At 35.7% G+C, this 23119-nt stretch overlaps 2 protein-coding genes across 4 annotated transcripts in view; both read right to left on the bottom strand.

Moving 5' to 3' along the window:
* Rpl29 (ribosomal protein L29) overlaps nt 1-3077 on the bottom strand; it is a 215893-nt gene extending 212816 nt beyond the window's left edge. Inside the window, exon 1 of the mRNA XM_083032863.1 lies at nt 3068-3077. The gene's annotated coding sequence lies outside the window, so the exon portion shown is untranslated. The remainder of the gene's footprint in view (nt 1-3067) is intronic.
* Mitofilin (inner membrane mitochondrial protein mitofilin) overlaps nt 1-23119 on the bottom strand; it is a 42408-nt gene that overhangs the window by 15064 nt on the left and 4225 nt on the right. For all 3 annotated transcript variants that reach the window (XM_083032637.1, XM_083032627.1, XM_083032619.1), the window contains one exon: nt 11342-11570. In XM_083032637.1, the coding sequence (XP_082888763.1) occupies nt 11342-11570 (229 nt within the window). The remainder of the gene's footprint in view (nt 1-11341; nt 11571-23119) is intronic.

Genomic DNA, 23119 nt, shown 5'->3' on the forward strand with positions numbered 1-23119 from the left:
CCGTGCCAGGTCACACACTGCCGTCTTGTCCCTCCTCCCCTTTCTCGCTCTCTTCCTCTATATCCCGAGGTTTTAAATTCCGGCTAATCGATACGCGGAGAAAGCGCACACAAACGCTCGCGATTAATGTCGCGAGAGAATTTTCGCGACCATAACAACAATCTATCGATTTGGCCGCGAGTTCGGAGAACGAGCCACCTCTTTTCTCTCTCTTTCTCTTTGTCGATTCATCGTTTATGAGGCTGCGTGAAACAGTTAAGTCAATTTGGAAAATTACCAGGGGTCGCCGGACCACATTTTACAGGTGACATTTTACGCTCCGAGAGTTTGGAGAGGCACAAACGCCTCCCCCGCTTTTATCCTCCCCTCTGTTGCTCTTCGTCCTTTCGACGACCCTGTTTTCCGAACGCTCTCGCATTGACGATGCGCTCGACGCACGACAAAAGGGTGAATTGCACATACAACCATCCCCCCGTCACTCCTCCGACATTGTCGACACGATTTTCACCGATAACGCACACTGCGACACGACACCGACACGAATCCAGCCGGCGCGATGGCCTACTGGCTAATCGCCATGTAAAACACGCGACCAACTTTTCCTCCCACGAGGATGCTGACCCCTGGACCAGCCGGTGGAGAGCAGGCTCGAGTTTAATCGCGAAATAAGATCGTCCGCGGCAACGATTTTCTAACAACGTCGACTCGAATCAGCCTCAAGAGCCTCTCGTACACATAATGACATCAGCCTAATAAATAGTATTTACGATACGCGGCTCTATTCTTTCTCCCCCCTTCCTCTTTCACTCTTATCTTCGCGTGCGCAAAATCCCCGAAATTCCAATTAAGCAAGTTTCAAATTATTTTTTTTTTTTTTAGAAGACGTATCAAGCCGCCAGCCGGAATGTTAACTTGGCTAAGCGAGATAAAAGCGATAAAACATATCGGTACAAGCAAACTCTGCCGGAATTAAATTCCCAAGCCGCAACGTTGCGGTCAACGCAACGTAGAAAGGGAGATGGCTTTCCTGTTTAATCGACTTGCAAATAGTTCCTCACCCATTATTCGTTAAATTCTACAGCGACTATTTATATTAATTCCGTGTCGCACATGCTCCTTGCACTTGTCGAATTGTCGATTCTCTTTTCGTTATCCCACGCCACTTTCACGCGCAGAACATGCAAATCGGTTTCTCCCAAATGAGATGGATATAGAATTTACATTCTAAAATGGAACTTATCGTCAATCGACCAATAATATTCCCAAAATTGTATCAATATCCCAAGGGCTAAGCTTTAACATGTATAAAATTCAATTTTATCTCAAAATTGAATATAAGTTAAATAACTTTAAATATGTTTTTTTATTTTTATATCGCTAGTATATTAATCAACAAGGTAGTTAAATTAATCGACCAAACTAGCCATTAAATTTGTCTAAGCTACGACTTTTATCGACCATGTGGTTGTGGTCCCTATAAAGTATAACTTAAAATATTAATTACAAATTTGGTCGATTAATTTAACTACCTTGTTGATTAATATACTAGCGATATAAAAATAAAAAAACATATTTAAAGTTATTTAACTTATATTCAATTTTGAGACAAATTTGTAATTAATATTTTAAGTTATACTTTATAGGGACCACAACCACATGGTCGATAAAAGTCGTAGCTTAGACAAATTTAATGGCTAGTTTGGTCGATTAATTTAACTACCTTGTTAAATAACTTTGTTGCATTTAATACTTAATATTTTAATTCCCATTCGATTCTCCATCCAATTATTATAATATGTAATTATGCAATTTAATTTAAATCAACGATAAAATTAATTTCCAGAAATGAGGTTCTCTAAAAACGAGGTGTACGGAAAAGCGCATCGAAGAGAATGTCAACGATATGAGAGAAGAGAATAAACTGAAATTTCAATGAACGTTGATGCGGAAACGCGAAAATTTCGTCATCGGTGGGATAATTGATCGCTTGTCGTTCGGGGCTCGGTAAAAAAAAAAAATAAAAAAAGATCTATAGATCGGGGATCGCGAGCACATAATGTAAGCTCTAGTCGGTGGGAAAATTCGCGCAGGCAACGGCGAGGATAATTAATCGCCGCTGCAAATGCGATCCGCATGGCACGACATGGTTTATTGTCCAACACGTGAATTAATCGTAATTAGGAAACGAGTACATGCATACACATAAAATATATATAACAGCCGTCCGACGATAAATAATACGGTATTAATAAATTTACCGTACGCGGGAGCTCTATTGATAGATGAGTCTTTTTGTTATCGGTCAAATTAAAATGGAGTTACAATTGCTCTTCATTTATAATTTTGCATAAGCTTCAAATCACAATTAGTGTTAATTTAAAGCTTTAATTACGTCAAAATATAAATAATCGATGGTACACATTATTTAAATTTAAAAAAAATATTTAAATATAAATTTATAAAAATTGATACAGAGAATATTTTTTTATCGTTGTAGATTTTTAAGATATCTGTTTTGGAAAGAATTAATCGGATGCAATTAATTACCTCGAACTGACGACGTATTCTCATTTCGATCAAATTAGAAACGCATAGGTGCGCGCTCACAGATGTTTATCGCACGAGCTGCTGGTGTTAAAACATGTTATGTCAACGTGGCAAAATCAAAGGCCACGTCTTGCTCGCATGCTTATGAATAATGTACAACGTGTAATATATATATAATAAACAGTGTTACTACAAGTCTTTGTAAATAAAGGGAAAAAATTGATAATATGTCGCAGATTATTAAACAAACATAAATCCTGACTTTAAAAAACGAGAGAAATGAGTGAATATAATGATCTTACACTGCGTTAGCAATCGTCATCTGGCAGGCTACACAAAATTCTGAAATATCATCAACAATATTCTTAGCCGATTCTTTCTTCCCCTTTCTTATCTCTTTTTCTCTTCTACAAAATTTTTAATGATATTATTTTTCGACTCTCGCAGTTTCGAGAAAATTTCGACATTTCGAGAAAAACAACACTTTTATAAACATTACTCTATAGCCTCGTGCGAAACAACAAGCTCTGCCGATATGGGACAATCAATTTGCTGCTGCAGCACTGCGGATATTTTTCGATTTCGCTTGTCGACAGGCCGTCCCGTTATTCTCCCGCGACTAGCCAGATTATTTAAGCGTCTGTAAAAATATGAATGAAAGAGCGACGACAGTTTGCGCTCCGCGGATTTCAATGCAGCCACTTTTGACTTCGATTCTAATTGTAAAAGGTGATATTTTTTCTAACATTTTTTATGAATCGCTCTATTAAATCTAAAATATTTGCCCGTAATTTACATTTGCAATTGTATATTACTAATGCTACTTTGTGACGTATGCCCTGTTTAGAATATAAAGTACTGTGCTTGTAATTAGAGCTATTAATTGGACGTTATTTAATAACAAATATTGTTAAATGATGAGTAATTATCAGCCCTACTAGAGATATTGATAGATAATAGATTCTTGATAAAACACAAATCTATACGAACGCTGTAATTAATCAAGCTTTCAATCAAGGAGAGGATTGAAATAACGTGTAATTATTTCGATCTCTCATCCCTTTCTCTCTTTCTCTATCTCTATTAATGCTCTGCCCCTGAATTTGTTGACTGCACCACAGATCGAAGTCTCTATTTTTAATTTCGATAAATTAACTCCCGTCGTTTATCTCTCCTCAGCCTTTTAGTTTCGTTATTATAAGGGCGAATATATATTAATTAGGACGATCGAGAAAAGTTTTAATTACCGAGTTCAAGAGTAGAACATTTGTTCTCTCCCTTTCTATCCCTCAGTCTACAAAATTCGCCAAGTTGGGCTAACTCGACGACTCGATAGAAGCGTCGACAATAGCCGATACCAGCATTTACGTAGGCACTTCTCTCATTAACAACGAGTTTTTCTATCGCAAAGAGAAATTCCGGAATCCGGTAGGATCCAACAGCCGCCTGTTATTTGTGGCCGTTACGGAAACTCCGGACTTTATTTCCACTCTGTCGTGTAGTTTCGAAGCGGTTGCGAGCATCCAGCAGCACCAGCAGCGGGACCATTGAAATACGAGCGAACCCTGGTGCCTCTGTACTCGAGTACCGGCTGGGAGAACACGACTGCTTTTCTTTTTATCCTCGTATTCTGACGCCGAAACCACACGCCACGAGAAAAAGAGAGAGAAAGATAGAGAAAGAAACATTCTTGGGAGAGATACTCATTGCATTTCGAAAGGCGACGTATAAGAAACATGGTTAAGATGCATTTCGGAGCGGCATCTCGACGGTGATGCGCGGAAAAAGTCGCGAACGAATGTGAAAAGGCGGTCACTGCGCGTCGAAGAGATGAATGCCTTTCTAAAATCTATCTTGACACATTTGTAATCGACACATTTCACCGCGCAGTGTAAATTAAAAATTTAGAAATTTAATATAAAAGATTGTGCGTTGGCCAAAAATAAAATTTTACAGAAGAATCTTATAAAGAAAATAGTAAAAAGAATATAAAATATATCTTATAAAAAAATATATTATAAAATATAAATATAAATATAAAATATAAATTATATAAAATATTTTTAAAAATTACAAGTCAGATATTATGTTGTATAAGAATTATATTTTATATTATAATTATAATTTATAAAATATAATTATATTATAATTATATTTGTAAAAATATAATTCTTACAATATTAGCTTTTCTCAAATGTATGCTATTTTTTCGAGGAGAACTGCGAGAATAGATTAGCACGCGGTCTATCTAATTGTCACGATAAATATCTATAAATGAGCTAATTTGATATGATGACATGCTTCAAAATGCGATTCTTTGTCAGCGGCCGATAATATTTCCTCGCATAAGCCAAGTAGCAATTTTTCTTCCACATTACTCGCATTATCCCGAGTCTCGCGTAAACGAGTACCTTTCTTTCCGAAGAGCGTTTCCGCACGAGGGTCGTAGACATTGCAGTCGAAGGGCAAGAAGAAAAGGCCGACGTGGGAGTTCACACACCAGCTCGGCGACCTAATTTTTTTTCTTCCTTTTCTTTTCCCCGATTTCGCCAAATCACTTTAGTCGGGACAAAAATCAGCCGGGATAAAGTACGGATAAAACGTATATATATATTTATATACACGCATTTCGAAAATGCGAATTTAATTAAAGTACGAGTTTATGATCGGTATGCATGCGCATGCATGTCGATCAAATACATATTTACGACGGCCATCAATTTTATAAAAGGAAAATCAATATTTTATAGAAAAATGTATCGAAAATATTCCTAAAGGGATCAATTTATTCATTATATTCCACAGTTTAGCTCTTTGACAGAATTTTCGTTTATGCGAAATATTTAATATTATTAATTGGTTCAATATCAAAAAGAAGAATACCCTTCTTTCGGCAACATTATTACATTCTCGCTATTACAAAGCGAATCTGTGTCTCTAAAATAATGTTTATATCGGTAATTTTTCAAAATACTCTGCAAAATATTCCCGCATTCCTATCAGTATTCTACCAACGTGTCCTTTCCAGCTCGCGTTTGAAAAACTTTTACGCGTCTCCGCACGTTTATACTTCTCACCAGCTGTTACGTTATTAATTTTGAGACGTTCGGCACTGAGGAAGGAACACGTACTATCTGATTTACGAGGGAATTGCAACTCTCGCGTGTTCATGCGCGATCGAGAAAAATATGGAATCGTAAAAACGCCGCCGCGATTAAACTCGTTGGATTCATCTTTTCGCAATTTCGCATAAAAAAAGATCGATTGTCACGATAAATATCATATACAATATGAATACTTTGGTGGATTCGCGAGTCACGTATATATGTTCCTCGAAGACGCGACAGTAATCTTCTGCGCTGGAAGAAAATTTACGTTTTAGTATATAATAGCTTAAAATTTACGAACGATCCAAAAACCTGTTACAAACGCAAAAAAAAAAAAAAATTCTAAAGGTATACGAAGTACCATGTGCGAAAAAGGTTAATTCGCTACGCAAACAATCGCGAGCGCGATAAAAGCACATGCCGTAAATTCAGCGAGAATATGACTCTCGTAGGCGACTGAGAGATGATTTATTATCCTCGATTTAAATTTCAATCTCTCTCTCTCCGCGGGGATAACGAGCGCGTTCTGACCTCTCTGATTGAGCCAATTGATCGGACGAGATCGCGAAACTTCTTTCATCTCTCATCTCACCTTACATTCGCAACACGAGAATAATTTATTTATCGAGTAGGAGCAAAAAAGTATCGCGGCTTCCAAAGCGACATCGACAATGTCGACGTTCCCCTTTAAGGCTCGACTTTACGGGAAGAGGATATCGCGATAAAAAAATAAAAAAAAAATAAATAAAAAAGGCAAAATGAAGAGAAGAAAGAGAGATACTGCAAATCCCGTAGAAATGTGGTTGGCGCAATCGTTTAAAATGTATAGCTCGAGTTTGAAAGTTTTTTTCCCTCGCACGAACAGCCGCTTCGTCGACGAGCTATCGTCTTCAGAAACAGAATATGAAAGAGATTCGTCGAATCATATGCGCAGCTTCCTAAGCGAAGCTCGTCCTTACCTCGCGGAGCCGTCGACACAGATGAATTTAACGCGACGTAATTGCGGTGGAAATATTCGACGATGGCGGTGGTTATTCATAGCCCCGTATTTCCCGCGTGGAATCTCTTACCAAGCGGCAAGAGGTAAACCGCATCGACGTCGGGCGGAATAACGTAGGTATGTATCTTTCCCGCCCTCCGCAAGAATATTCGTCCCGAACAATGCGCGGGTGAAGGCGGCATCGTTCGCGTTGAAATAGCTCAACGAAGGTTTAATTCGTTTCTCGTTAAATACGTGCGCACGGCGAAGCGCACTCTTGTTCGTAATTACAGATTCCTTGACGAATCGCTCGAGTCGTTCTCTATGACGGCTAGATTAGACATTCGCTCTCATTCACACGATCTTTGTATATATATATATATATATATATATATATATATATATATATATATATATATATATATATGTATATTGCAGTTGTATCGTTTTAAAGACATTTCGCAGAAATCACGAGAAATTACTCGGTTATTACAATTTCGCGAAATAATGTTCCTTCCTCTTAACCGTATAATTTTACACGTGTAAATCACGGGTGAAGAATCGCTCTCCTCGTCATTTGAACCTGTCGCTTATCATAACCGCGATAAACGTCCAAGTGCAAACTCGCGGAGATGCAAAACGCAGCCGTGTTTTTCGTTAGCGAACGGCCAGCTTTTTCCTCCCCAGGCCGCGGGGCACTCAACGTCGGTCGCGGCTATATGTGCTGACCCTTAATAGCGCCCGCGAGAAAGAGAGACGTATGGCGAAAGTTCTAATTGGGGCATATGGCCGCACATGTTAGTCGATTTGTCGAGCTTGTAAAACCGCGCGACCTACGATCTTGCTCAATCCCCCATCCCCCATTTCCGTCGTTTTATTGCCCTGCCAATCGTCCCGCGCATGGCTGTCGAATCTTTTCTCTGCATTTAAATTCTCAAAAATATATATCTTATATATAATACATGTATCTTAAATACATAATATATAATATAAATAAATAATAAATATATTTTGAAAAATATATATACATATATCGCTGTATTAAATTCCATATTTATATTACGCAATATTTAAATTAATTAATAAATATCGTCATAATTTTATATTGAGAGAGAGATCGAGCTGAAATATGCGCTTGTTTAGAGTGTCATACGTAGAGTGTTGATACTTTCTACTTAGGGACAGGATCGTAAAATAACTGCTCTAACAAGTCGTGGTGGAGCAAAGTTATGATTGCGTCGCGGCACTTTCACACACCGTTTCACGATCGCGAAGTTACTATCCCTCGTCCTAAGACCATAATCGAAAGTCGCCACTTTTATGAAGCGCTGCGGAATCTCTTCTCTCTTCCGCCTCTCTCGCAGAAAGATATTACCGATACCAAGGTGGTGTCACCCGCCCACGTTGAAAAGCAGAAGTTCGCGCTTCGACGCCTCTAGCCTCATCTTTTTTCATGCCATCTTTTTATTGCTAATTTCTATTCATGAAATACGCGTTCCCGCCGCAGGTAGGTACGATCAGCGAGAAAAGCCCCTCTTTTCTTTCTTTCTCTCTCCTCCTCTCGTCTCGTCCTTGTTACGCTTTTTCCTCGCGAGATGTTTACGAAAGGACAATAATGCCTTTATTTTCATCGCGCCATTATAACGCGGACTTATAAATCACGTCCCCCTCGAGGCTCCCGTTCCCACCTTTCTGACGACCCTTCGGGACGAGCGTTTTATTAACTTCTGGTAAAGCTGCGAGTGTGCCGCGCCGTCTCAGGGAATGCGCCGGAAAAACGACGTAATTCACCAAATTAAACGCGCAGGACTCCTCTCTTTCTCTCTGTTTCTCTCGCCGGATAATGGATATTATACACCGGTGAGCACCGTATTCTACGCTTCTTTCTCTGTCCTTTTCTCTCTCTCTCTCTCTGTCGGCCGGAAACCTCCAGCCACCTACACTTCCATCCGCTTGTTGGACGAAGTTAATTAACGAGCGAAAAGCGGCTCCGGCGCGTTCTCGCCAACCAGAAATATCCCAGCCGACCGAATTCGGTGACACTATTTCGACCGAGACAATCCGCAATTAGGACAATAATTATAAGCGTCGGTAAACCACAAGAAATTAGAACGTTTTAATCGAGAAACTCGATGGGAGACGACACGCTAATGAGAATATCACATTATATATAGAACGCGGGAAGGTTGTTTATTTCCCCGTTGAAATAAACCGTTTGTCAGAAATCGCAATAAATTCCAAGAGAGACACGTTTTATGAGGTACTATACGCGTCGTATACGGAATATTAAAGAAATGACAGTAATTTCGAAAAATCCTTTCTTGCATTTTAAAAGGCTCTTTCTCTTTCTTTCGATGATTAATGTATATCGCGTGGAATAAAGTAAGCTTGTGGAAATATTAAACAGAATTAAAATGCGCGGCAATAATCGATAAAGAGAAGTAATAAACTCGCGAGCTCATTTAAAGGACAAGAGCTATTGAATGGGATGGAAAAAGCGCGTTTACACGAGTGCGAACAACGATTTTCAATAATGTAACACGTACGATTCTGGTGTCGAGGGTCGCGAGGAGCGCGAAATACATATACAAACACACATGTATATATATATCTGGATATGTACATGTCGCGTTCGTAATCCGTTTAGTGACCGGAAAATTACTCGAACGGAAACTAATTAAAGATAGTTATCGGCCGGCTGGCGTAACGAGTGTACGTCGTGTACGAGATTTGTTAATCGGGAATTAATCTCGCCGGACGACAGGGGAGGAGCCGGCTGAAAGTGCCATCGCTGTGTTAAACTCGAACAGGGTTAATCCGGATTAAATTCCTGGGTCCCTCTGCTACCAATAAAACCAGAAAGGGCAAACACACTCCGCGGAATATCTCGGGACAGGTGCATTTCAGCGTGTCCCGCGCGTGGATTACGAAACTACCGCAAGATAATGGGGCTGTATGCTGTACACGTGTACGAGATAAAACCCTTCCATTGACGTTGCGGTGCTTTCTCGACGAAGAAACTTCGATTCGATATAATCGTTAAACATTCAATAAATGTCATCGATCGACACCTTTAGCCTTTAACAATTTTTGGAGATATGTTGTGCCAAATTATTCGAATCGATGAGCAAATCATTTTCGAAAACTTGTATTATATATTTCAAGAAAGTACTTTATCCTTTTTCAAAGATTTTTTTTTTAATACGCCATGTGCTGTACATAATAATTTAAAGATACTGAACAGGGAGGAATTTCAAAAATTCTATTAACTATTGTGATGTTATTACTATTATGATATAAATAAAAAAAATACAATATTGTGGAGAATGTCAAAAATAGTTGCGACGAAAATTAAAGGATGCAGAAGAATTAGATTTTAGATGCCGAAAAATTGTGTTTAAATGACGTTATTTATCCATATAATAATATTTTCATTTTTCATCTCTCAGAGAAGTTATAATTTTTTCAAAAATTATATTTAAAAAAAATATATTATCAGCATTATACAGAATGTCTGAATTTTTCACACGAATATTCAAATGTAATAAGAATAAGTTAATGTAATAAGAAGATAACATACTTTGATTATCAAGCAAATTTACTTTTAAGTGTTAATATTTTACGATCTCTATTTTTCGTATATATGAGATCAAGATTGAGATATTTATTTCAATTTGTGAAACATTGAAATATCAACTATTTAATTTAGAATTATTATTTTTATGTAGCATATAGTAAAACATTCCTAAATTATTCAACATCGCAATTAAAAGTCTAAAAAAAATATATATATTACATAATAATGAAATTTTTATAAAAATATGTCTATCTGTTTCTCTTTTATCAAATATATAACTCTAGTCGGCTTGATACTTGATACCTTCATATCACGCTATTAGGTATTATCCTTCTTTCGTGAACAATTATAGGACCTTTCCTCCTTTGTAAACATCTGCGGCTAAGTAACATGTCCGGTTCGGTGAAAGACAGGGGGTTGCAAGTCGCAAACAATACTGATCGTCACGAAACGCTATACCTACGTACGTTGACGACGAAATTCGACTTAAAACCCGGGTATTCGAATCGAGGGACACAAGAGGTCCATTATCGTCCAAAAGGACAGAGGGGTCGAAAAAAAGACAAACAATGGAGGAGATCAAGCGTCTGAAAATGTCGCCGACACTTTCTCGATGCGAACGTGCAGCCTTTTATAGAAGCCCGGGCATCGTGTTTTTGCTCGTGTAATTAAACGCTAGAACACGGTACAATAGCGGACACGACAAAGGCGAAGGCATCTCTCCGAAAGATGATTTGTCCGTTGAACGACACAATGGATGTTACGTGTTGGACATTTACTTATTGTGCAACGACGGACGCACTTCCTATCATGAGTTATGAGGGACTTTTATCAGACTATCGGAAATAGTTCGCATACGCGATTGTGAAAAAAATTAGTGACGAAATTCAGCTTATATTTAATTAAATACCTTTTTGTATATGTATTTATATTGATAAAAATTGCCTTCTATATATTCCTTCTATAATCCACATAGTTTAATCGGAATATTGATAACGTAATATTTCTTTGCGCGGTATAAATCGCGCGACTGCGAGAGAGACTGCATTTTCTCTCTTCGTGCAAAAGAAAATGTTCTCCTTCAGGAGAGGTTCGAAGGAGCAAGATATAAAGAGACGATAGGACACTTACCTTTAAGAGCCACTGTGAGAGCGCGTAACCTTCCCGTCATCGCCGCGAGCTGTGTCTTGTGCTTTATGGAGTCGGTATCGGCCTGCTCGGTGAGAGTACGCTGCAGCAACCTTTGCGTTTCCTGCTCTTTGACCAAAAGTGCCTCTCGAAGATGATCGGCGTGTACCTCCGACTGCAATTTCAGCTGCCGCCGCATCTCGTCGTCCAGCTTCTTCTGCTCTGCCAGCAGCTGAAACACAAGGATGAATGTCGCTCGTAAACAACGCATTTCGTTCTCTCTCGCGCATTTTATGTTTTATTACTTCTTTCCCTCTCTAAAAAAGGCCTATTGATAAAAGAAGATCCAGCATACGGGCCATTGTATCGAGATTTAATATTTTAAGACGAGCCAAAAATTCATTGAAATATACGAGCGATGAATTTTTGGCTAGCCTTTAAATATTAAATATCGACACTGGGTCGCCGCGGACACTATGCGGTGCATTCTTATATTATGTATATTAAATTTAAAAATTTGCAGGTTCTTATCTCTTTGGTATAAAAATAATCTATAAATAATGTAGTATTGTAACTAACGTTCATTTATCGTAATTAACGTTTTAATTAGTTGATTTCTGTCAAAAAATATTAATAATGTGTTAATTTGTTGATTAAATTTTAAAATAAAAATATGTTATAAAAATTAAAATAATATAATATGTTTTAAATAATATGTTATAATTCCTTAAGTTATCAGCTGATTTCTGTCAAAAAACATTAATCGCAGATAAGGCATTATAACATATTATTTACAACATATTACTATTTTAATTTTTATAATCTATTATTCTTTTAAAATTTAATTAGCAAAATAACGCATTATTAATATTTTTTGGCCGAAATCAGCTGATTAAAATGTTAATTTATTAATTAAATTTTTAAATAATAATATGTAATAAAAATTATAAAATAATGTTTTAAATAAAATGTTATAGTACATTAAACTCGATTAATATTTTTTGACAGTTTTCAGCTGATTTCTGTCAAAAAATATTATTCGAGTTTAAAGTATTATAACATGTTATTTATAACATTATTATTTTAATTTTTATAACATATTTTTATTTTAAAATTTAATTAGCAAATTAATGCTTTAATCAGCTAATTTCTTTCAAAAATATTAATCAAGTTTAAAAACAAATTTTATATAAAAATATTATTCTTTTTTACATAAAATCGAATGGCGCGCGCTTGTGTTGTTCTAGTTTATACCAAATAATCAGAGAACAAAAAAATACGGGTTTATACAAGCTATGTGAACCTAGCACCCGACTTTTTAAAAATTAATTTTTTAAAACGGAAAATGATAGCATTTCGTTTTGTAGTTGTTTGTAGTAACAATAATTTCGTTTGTAGTTTTATCAATTAATAAATAAAAAAAATTGTTTAAATGACTCGCACCCGACATTGAGATATCGCAAATCCGCTTGCGCAGTCTTCTTTAGAATCGTTTGTAGTTGTTTGTAGTGATTTTCCTTTCGTTTGTAGTTGAGCGGTTCAAAAGTTATAAACAATTGTTTATTCGTCCAAGAGCTAACTTTGTCAATTTTTAAGATTTTTCAAATCCGCTTGCGCAGTCTTCTTTAGAATCGTTTGTAGTTGTTTGTAGTGATTTTCCTTTCGTTTGTAGTTGAGCGGTTCAAAAGTTATAAACAAATTGTTTATAACTTTTGAACCGCTCAACTACAAACGAAAGGAAAATCACTACAAACAACTACAAACGATTCTAAAGAAGACTGCGCAAGCGGATTTGAAAAATCTTAAAAATTGACAAATTTACCTCTTGGACGAATAAACAATTGTTTATAACTTTTGAACCGCTCAACTACAAACGAAAAGAAAATCACTACAAACAACTACAAACGATTCTAAAGAAGACTGCGCAAGCGGATTTGCGATATCTCAATGTCGGGTGCGAGTCATTTAAAAAATTTTTTTTATTTATTAATTGATAAAACTACAAACGAAATTATTGTTACTACAAACAACTACAAACGAAATGCTATCATTTTCCGTTTAAAAAAATTAATTTTTAAAAAGTCAAGTGCTAGGTTCACATAGCTCGTCGTGTGCGAATAATATTTTATTACTTTATCAATAGAATTTATTATTTAAATATCTGTAAATGAAATTTAAAAAAAATTGTAGGAAATGATAACATTATTAATGCTATTATCGCGATATTTGTCGAAATTATTCGAACGAGGAATAAAAGCGTGCAGGGATGAAAAGAGTTCGGACGCATTACTATTGTCGCTTATATCGGACGGATAATCACTGAAATCGGTTGACCAGTGCTACTTTCTATCCCTAAAAAGTTTTATATCATATGACATCATGTATATATGAGCGTTTCGACAAAATTATTTAACAAATCTCGCTCAAATGAGTCATATTATACCCGCATATAATATGCAATATAATGTACATATGCAATAATAATGAGAAAGTGATTTTTTCCGAGTCTGGCGATTAAGCAGGGATAGAAATTAGTATTGGTCAGCCGATTTCAGTGATTATCCGTCCGATATAAGCGGCAATAGTAACGCGTACGAACTCTTTTCATCCCTGCACGCTTTTATACCTCGTTTGAATAATTTCGACAAATATCGCAATAATAGCATTAATAATGTTATCATTTCTTACAATAATTTTTTTTAAATTTTATTTACAAATATTTAAATAATAAATTCTATTGATAAAGTAATAAAATATTATTCGCACACGACGAGCTGTGAACCTAGCACTCGACTTTTTAAAAATTAATTTTTTAAAACGGAAAATGATAGCATTTCGTTTGTAGTTGTTTGTAGTAACAATAATTTCGTTTGTAGTTTTATCAATTAATAAATAAAAATAATTTTTTTAATGGCTTGAACCCGACATTGTGATATCGCAAATCCGCTTGCGCAGTCTTCTTTAGAATAGTTTGTAGTTGTTTGTAGTGATTTTCCTTTCGTTTGTAGTTGAGCGGTTCAAAAGTTATAAACAAATTGTTTATAACTTTTAAACCGCTCAATTACAAACGAAAGGAAAATCACTACAAACAACTACAAACGATTCTAAAAAAGACTACGCAAGCGGATTTGCGATATCCTTAAAATTAACAAATTTACCTCTTGGACGAATAAACAATTGTTTATAACTTTTGAACCGCTTAACTACAAACGAAAGGAAAATCACTACAAACAACTACAAACGATTCTAAAAAAGACTGCGCAAGCGGATTCGCGATATCTTAAAAATTAACAAATTTACCTCGGACGAATAAACAATTGTTTATAACTTTTGAACCACTTAACTACGAACGAAAGGAAAATCACTACAAACAACTACAAACGATTCTAAAAAAGACTGCGCAAGCGGATTCGCGATATCTTAAAAATTAACAAATTTACCTCTTGGACGAATAAACAATTGTTTATAACTTTTGAACCGCTCAACTACAAACGAAAGCAAAATCACTACAAACAACTACAAACGATTCTAAAGAAGACTGCGCAAGCGGATTCGCGATATCTCAATGTCGGGTGCGAGTCATTTTAAAAATTTCTTTTATTTATTAATTGTTGAAACTACAAACGAAATTATTGTTACTACAAACAACTACAAACGAAATGCTATCATTTTCCGTTTTAAAAAATTAATTTTTAAAAAGTCGGGTGCTAGGTTTACATAGCTCTTTAATCTTTATGAATCTATAGTTTTGTCTACGTACAAGTAGTACAAAAATAAGTAGTATAACCAATGTGGTCAGACATACCGAGCCGCTCTAATTCAAAAAGTGAAAAAAAAAACATGCAATATATGTACACAATATAATGCAATATAATAACACAAATGTAATTTAATCTTTACAAATCTATAGTTTTTTCGATGCATAAGTAGTACAAACATAAGTAGTAAAAACAATGTGGTCAGACATACCGAGCCGTTCTAATGCAGAAAGAGCAAGAAAAAACATGCAATATATATACACAATATAATGCAATATAATAGCACAAATGTACTTTAATCTTTACGAATTTATAGTTTTGTCTACGCGTAAGTAGTACAAACATAAGTAGTAAAAACAATGTGGTCAGACATACCAAGCCGTTCTAATGCAAGAAGTGCAAGAAAACATGCAATATATATTGCTATGTGAACCTAGCACCCGACTTTTTAAAAATTAATTTTTTTAAATGGAAAACGATAGCACTTCGTTTGTAGTTGTTTGTAGTAACAATAATTTTGTTTGTAGTTTTGACAATTAATAAATAAAAGAAATTTTTAAAATGACTCGCACCCGACATTGAGATATCGCAAATCCGCTTGCGCAGTCTTCTTTAGAATCGTTTGTAGTTGTTTGTAGTGATTTTCCTTTCGTTTGTAGTTAAGCGGTTCAAAAGTTATAAACAATTGTTTATTCGTCCAAGAGGTAAATTTGTTAATTTTAAGGATATCGCAAATCCGCTTGCGTAGTCTTCTTTAGAATCGTTTGTAGTTGTTTGTAGTGATTTTCCTTTCGTTTGTAGTTGAGCGGTTCAAAAGTTATAAACAAATTGTTTCAAAAAATTCAAAAAATTTTTTTTATTTATTAATTGATAAAACTACAAACGAAATTATTGTTACTACAAACAATTACAAACGAAATGCTATCATTTGCCGTTTAAAAAAATTAATTTTTGAAAAGTCGGGTGCTAGGTTCATATAGCTCTTTATATTATACATATATAAAGAAATGAGAGAAATATATTTTTCTGATAAAAGTTTTATTCTAAGAATGTCGTCAATTTTTTTCCCACCTTCGCTGATAAATGTTATAACGTTGATTTGTATTAGTTAAAAACTTTTATATCGTTTATTAAAAAGTACGACATATGAATTTATAACACATCGCGTTTTTTTCCTTCAGTTCTTTCCAGGGAGATAGGAGGAAATAAACGTCACCCGAGGGATAAGGCAAAGTCTCGGGAGATTAGATAAGACGATGCATATCAGTGCTTTAAAGTCTAAAATAGCTGTCTGTCGACAGCTTGGTGACACATTATTGCAAAGTACAAAAAAGTACGCCAAGTCATCTCGGGGCGTCCCGAGAATCTCGCGAAATGACAAAAAAGTATATATTTCCTCGTAGTTTGCACGTGACTCTTTGTCTGGAAACAGACAAGAGAGATGGAAAGAATGCCCTTATTTTTACAAATATACTATATTACAAAAGAAATGTACAAGGTATCCTAAATTAAAAAGAAACTCTTAATCGAAAAAAAGAGAAAGAGAATCGCTTTTAGCGAAACTTATTTCGATTGCCGTCATTCTTCGCGATTTTTAAAAGAAAGTGCACAGATTGATAATTAAGTTTCATAAAAAAATCAAGATGCAAAATTTAATTACCGATGTATAAGAAGAGAGCTCTCGCGACCCGCGAACATTACCACCCTCAAGGCGATAATGCCGTTCAAGGTACACAAGTGTCGAGGCATTAGCCTAATGAGACTTTGATGAATTATCCGCACTTAAGACATCACACCGGAGAACCTCAATGGGTAGCGATCCACGCCACGAAAATCTGGCTCGTCCCTATCTCTCGCGTCCTCTGTTTCCTGTCTGACGATCTCGATCGACCTCACTCGGAACTCTCGGGTCCCCTTATCACCCTGACCAACACGTCGTGTTTCAAGCAACGTCTCCGTGAACATGCATCAGCCCGTCATCGCCGTCGGAACTCCATGTACCCGTGTCAATAATTAACGCCCAGTTGACCCGACAACTCGACCGACCCGTTTGACTCAAGGATGCACAAGAGGGATCATCTCTATCGGTGCCGTGGGTCTTCTCGATCGTAACTTATCAGTTACCCCGCTGTCTGCGAGAACGGCAAATGGATAGGTTGAGATAGTTAATATCGATTACCGATATAAAAACCGAAGACGCGATGAGAGGAAGGGAAAGAGGTCAGAAGAGTTACCGTTACAAAATATGATGCGGAATCCAGAACGAATAAAAACAAGTCGCAATCTCTTAAAATAGCGATGCATTTTTCACGTTGCTACGACAATCGATGTGCCGCGATGACAGCGACGTTAAAAAAGAGGAAGAAACAAATTTTATATACAATAAAATAATATAAAGACGAATAACAGGAGGGACAGAGAGGGCTATTATTTTATCCGAGCGAAGTTAAGCTCTGCGTTCCAACGCGTCGCTCCAGATAATCCATTAAAAAAATAAAAAAATAAAAAAAAATAAAAAACTCGAAGCACTTCACTAACACCGGTCGCATGCCGCAATTGCGCCAAGCCGGATTAATTAAATGCGGTAGAAGAAAAACGCGCGTGCCGCTTATATTCGCCAATTCATGCGAAAATCGTTTTGCTCGCAACAAACATCGCGACAGATGTTTTTATACCCTCTATCTTGTCGTAATGCTATAACCGCACGATTAATATAGTATTACGATATTTACGCAATTATTATATATTTGTATTTAACATTCGTATTTATCAATCATTCTGATACTGTGCTTTGCGCTTAGATTAAAAATCAAGAATATTATATATCAAGGATGTTTTAATACAAATGCTAATTGATTAAGCATTCTTATAGTTTCGTCAAAAGAAGAATAATGAATATTCGCGCGATTTTCTTGTGTGACTTAAAATGAGTAAAATATTCTTTTTTTTTGACAATGTAATTTTCCATTCCGTGCCTTTTCGTACGTAGCATTTATCTTTCTCTCGCTTGCTTCCTTTCGAATGCTGACGATAACGAATTCCGGTTCTCGCGTTTATCTCTCGCGAAGACGAATTCGACGAACGAAATCGCGACGGTTTTTCTCGGGGTTGCGCAACTAATTTAATGACGACAATTTGTATGGCGATCTACCTAGGGATTGCGACCAACGCGACGGTGAAAACCCCTTCCCGAAAGAAAGGAAAACGTATTTGAGGCTATTAACTCGCGCGCGCAAATCGCGCCGACTTCACCCACCGATCGAAAGTTTGCCGATGGAAAAACTTCAACTTTTTCTAAATGTCGTGAACAGGAACTCGTAAAGTTCACGTCTGCGTTCAACGATTACGCCGTGCCCGGCTTGATAATCGACGAGAACGGATGGAAAAATCCGCCTCTCTTTTTCTTTCACGACGAAATCGTGATCGATTCTTTTGTACTTACAAGAAAGATGACTGTAATAAAGAATCCGAAATTTATGAGTAATCAAAATTTTTTAAAAATATATGTATATTTCGGTGAGATTTCGGTAGGATTTCATTTGCGTTTTTTTCTTCGTAGGGAAAGCAGAAAAAAATTCCTTCATTTCCATCACTTTTATTTTGCGTTGACGGCAAGTCATACATATATGAGAAAAGATTCAGATGGAACTGTAAAACTCGTGTATATTTTTTCAAGTTACGAAATAGACTAGACTTTACGACAATGATCTTGTCAACTTTTCGGGCGTTTCGATAAAAATATTCCTTTGACAGTAACATGTATCTTGCAATAAGTTATGTTCCTCGTTAAACGCGCGTCCTCAAATAAAATGTTAAAGCACGAATAGTTTTAGAGTTGTAATACTTTGCCAATCGAAAATCGATAATTCCCTGTTGGAAATGAAGGGCTTTTCACTAAACTTTTCAAATGTGCAGTTAAACGAAGAAGAACAATCTTATTGTTCATATTCAATCAAACTTTACTTCTTATTCAATTTCAATTCGTGATTTAATTCCCATATTTAATGTCGGATTAAAAAATTCTATGACACAAATGACATCCTACGCGCGATAATTTTTTTGTAAGAAAAAAATTCTCAAAAAAATTTATCGTTAAAGATCGAAGGTTTCTAAAATTTTATTTTATATCGCTCGGTATCTCAATAAAGATTCCTTGAAAATTAGCAGCAGCGATGACACTTTGTTTTTAAATTATTTCAGAATCTAGATACAGAAAGAAAGAAAGAGAACGCTTCTCCACGTGATTCATGGGTGTATAAACAGGAAAAATCAATGCTCCAAGAAAGGAAACCATGTGATCGATGCATCACGTTGGCGTTAATGCAGGAATTTCTCTATTTACAGGAAAGTACATCGCACCTTAATACTTAACGCCTGTTCCTTCCGTGAGGCCGATTAGTCGTCCTGTACACGTCGTATAATATTTTTCCTACCGACCAGGGTACTTCCGTTAAAAGCAGATATACGACCATCGAGCACGTGCGCTAAACGCTCGCCCGAATATCCTGGAGAACGCGTGCCGGAAGAGTGCGGCTAAAAGACTCCCGAGGATTTTAAACGCGCGCGCGTGCATTCCGTATTTATAAAAGACAAGAAGAAAATATTAAATATAGAGAGAATATTGGAATTTTATATTAAAGCAACAGAGTTTCTCTCCGCAGAGTTCGTACGTTTCAAGGAATTAATATACGAGTAATTTTTCCCAATGAGGAAAAAATTAGCGGGGATTCTTCTTGCGAAAACTCTGTTAAATTAAATGAAATTTATTAACTTTTGTGTGTATAAGCTCCTGGTACGAGTAACTTCTGTACCGTAAATTTTAATTGCGTAATATATATGTGGTCGTTTGTTCCGCGCTTCGTAAAATTATCGGCGATACTTTGGCACAGCGATGAGCTTTAAAAGCTACATAGAAAATGGATCGGACTGAGTTTCTCTCGCGATTCGCCTTTTTATTTCTAGGCGCGATGGAGAGAAAGAAGATAAGCTTCGCTCGCTCGCTCGCTCACGAGCGAGCGAGATAAAACAAATCGCGGTAAAAAGTTTCATCGATAATTCACGTCTGTCGCGGTAAATAACTTTCAGGTGTACTGCCATAAAGATACCTCGCGACCAGGCCACGGCTGAAATCCCAAACGGCGGCTGCAGATAAGGAACCTTGAATTTTTCAAGCTCTCCTCCATATGGATCGTAGGGGAATACGATGTATTCTTACCACTCTTATGGCTCTTACACGAAAAGCTTATTTATTTGTTACGAGCGCAACGAACAACGGCCGCGTTATTAATTGTTTTTATCCCTTTCTAAAAAAAGGCATGTTAATGACATTGTTGTCGCTTTTCCGTGATGCTAATTAGCTGTCTCGATTCGCGTTGTGCGCTATATTCATATAGCATATTAGCATATAAGCATATTCTTATAGCATCGAGCAGCTGTCATCGCGAGGATTAGCAGTTTAACAGTTTGTCCAAAATAAAATAAAATAATATAATATATTATGTTTTAAATAACAACTAAACTGCATAGTAAAATTAATCAAACATGTTTTATATTTTATTGTGATAAATATTATTATTTTTATTGTGATAAATATTAATCAAAGAAATTCTTTCCATATCATATTGTCCCACGATTACCATGATTTTCAGGGTAAATTCTAAGAGAAAATTCTCTCTGTGTATTACTTACAAAATATTATTATTTTAATTGTAATAATATGTTGTAAATATGTAAATAATATTATACGAGTATGTTATAATATATAATTATAATATAAACTTATTTGTCCGCGATAAATATTTTTTGACAAAAATCAGCTGATAACTGTCAAAAATATTAATCGAATTTAAAGTATTAAAACATATATTATTATTTAATTTTATTTTATTTTGGATAAACTGTCAAACTGCTGACCCTCGCGATGATAATCTCTCGATGCTATGAATAAAACGCACAACGCAAATCGAGGCAACTAATTAACATCGCGAAAAAGAGGGCAACAATACTTGCGAAAATCGACTTAACATGCCTTTTTTTAAAAAAGGACTAGAACAACACAAGCGTGCGCTATTCTTCAATTTTATGTTAAAAAGAATGATACAGAAATCAGCTAATAACTGTTAAAAAATATTAATCGAGTTTATTTACTATAACATTTTATTTAAAATATATTATTTTAATTTTTATGACAATATTATTTTAAAATTTAATTAACGCTTTATTAATATTTTTTGACAGAAATCAGCTGATTAAAGCGTTAATTTGATTTGCTAATTAAATTTTAAAATAAGAATATGTTATAAAAATTAAAATAATATGTTTTAAATAATATGTTATAATTTTCCTTAAACTCGATTAATATTTTTGACAGTTATCAACAGATTTCTATCAAAAAATATTAATCGCAGATAAGGCATTATTATAACATATTATTTACAACATATTACTTATTTCAATTTTTATAACCTATTATTATTTTAAAATTTAATTAGCAATTTAACGCTTTATTAATATTTTTTGATAGAAATCAGCTGATTAAAACGTTAATTTGTTAATTAAATTTTAAAATAATAGTATGTAATAAAAATTATAAAATAATAATATGTTTTAAATAAAATGTTATTATTTTAAACTCAATTAATATCTTTTGACAGTTATCAGCTGATTTCTGTCAAAAAATATTAATCGAATTTAAAGTACTATAACATTTTATTTAAAACATATTATTATTTTATAATTTTTATTACATACTATTATTTAAAAATTTAATTAACAAATTAACGCTTTAATCAGCTGATTTCTGTCAAAAAATATTAATCAAGTTTAAACAAACTTTATATAAAAATATCATTCTTTTTTATATAAAATCGAAGAATAGCGTGCGCTTGTGATGTTCTAGTCATTTATAAAATATATATATTTGAAAGAAAAAAATTCTGACAAGCAACTATTAATTATAATTATACAAATCGCGAAACTGTAAAAAACTTTCTTAAAGAGAAATAATAATTTGTGATCGCGCGCGTGAATAGCTTCTACTCGTTTTCACTCGGAAAATTTTTGCAACGTTGCTACAAACATAGGTCTCCCTTCGGATAAAAATAACAATAATAATTAATTTTTTCCAAGTTGACTCGAGTTATTCTGAAATGTTAACTCTTTTTACCATTTTTCCCGATAATTTGCAGCGCAACTTCGCGTCTCGACTTTCGGGGCGAAAACATTCGAAGTCGCTCGAGTAAACGGGGACAACCAGTTGTTTTTCCAACGAAATTACATTAATTAAATGACGCAAGAGAGCATCATGTCTCGTACGACGAGGAACAGAGCAAAACGTAAGCTCGCGATTCGAGCATCTATGACGATGACGATGACGACACGACACACTTATTTCGTCGCTTTTGTTGTCCACCCACCCTTTCCCCCTTCGGTAATCCGTATCGACTGTCGTATCGCAAAATGAACGGTCATTTGTTAGCGACAACTTATGAACAAATTATACAATGATTTCCATTAATTAATTCCACTCTCATATATATAATTTAATGGATGACACGGGGATATCGCCACGAGCGACGCCCGTCCGCGATGCATTAACGGTGAAATATTCGGCCGGACATTAACGAGCGGTACCGGAAGCTCGTAGACAAATAGCAATTAGAGGACACCGCTGTTCCCGTCCGAAACGAGAACAAAAGGTCGTGCTCGCCGCGTCGGATCGATCCGACAAGATTTATATTCCGCTTGAAAGAGAAAAAGAGAGAGAAAGAGACAGAAGGGAGGGCGGGCGACAGGAATATAAAGAAGAGGGCCGCGGAAAAGAGCTGTCGGACAACTATGAGGACACTAAGTCATAATGGTTCCTCGACGAATACCTCGCCGGTGGCATACGGTGGCTACAGCAAACGCCGTCTACTCTAAGGGAATAATATTGCCGAGCTGCCGTCGAAATATTGGCGTCCAGCCAAATGGAAATAAATAAAACGGCCGAAGGGGGCTGAGAGGCTGCGCTGCGCCGAGGGGA

Source organism: Prenolepis imparis, unplaced genomic scaffold (genome assembly GCF_030444845.1).
Source record: "Prenolepis imparis isolate NDT839.2.m4 unplaced genomic scaffold, iyPreImpa1.0 SCAF_1, whole genome shotgun sequence".
Lineage (NCBI taxonomy): Eukaryota > Metazoa > Arthropoda > Insecta > Hymenoptera > Formicidae > Prenolepis > Prenolepis imparis.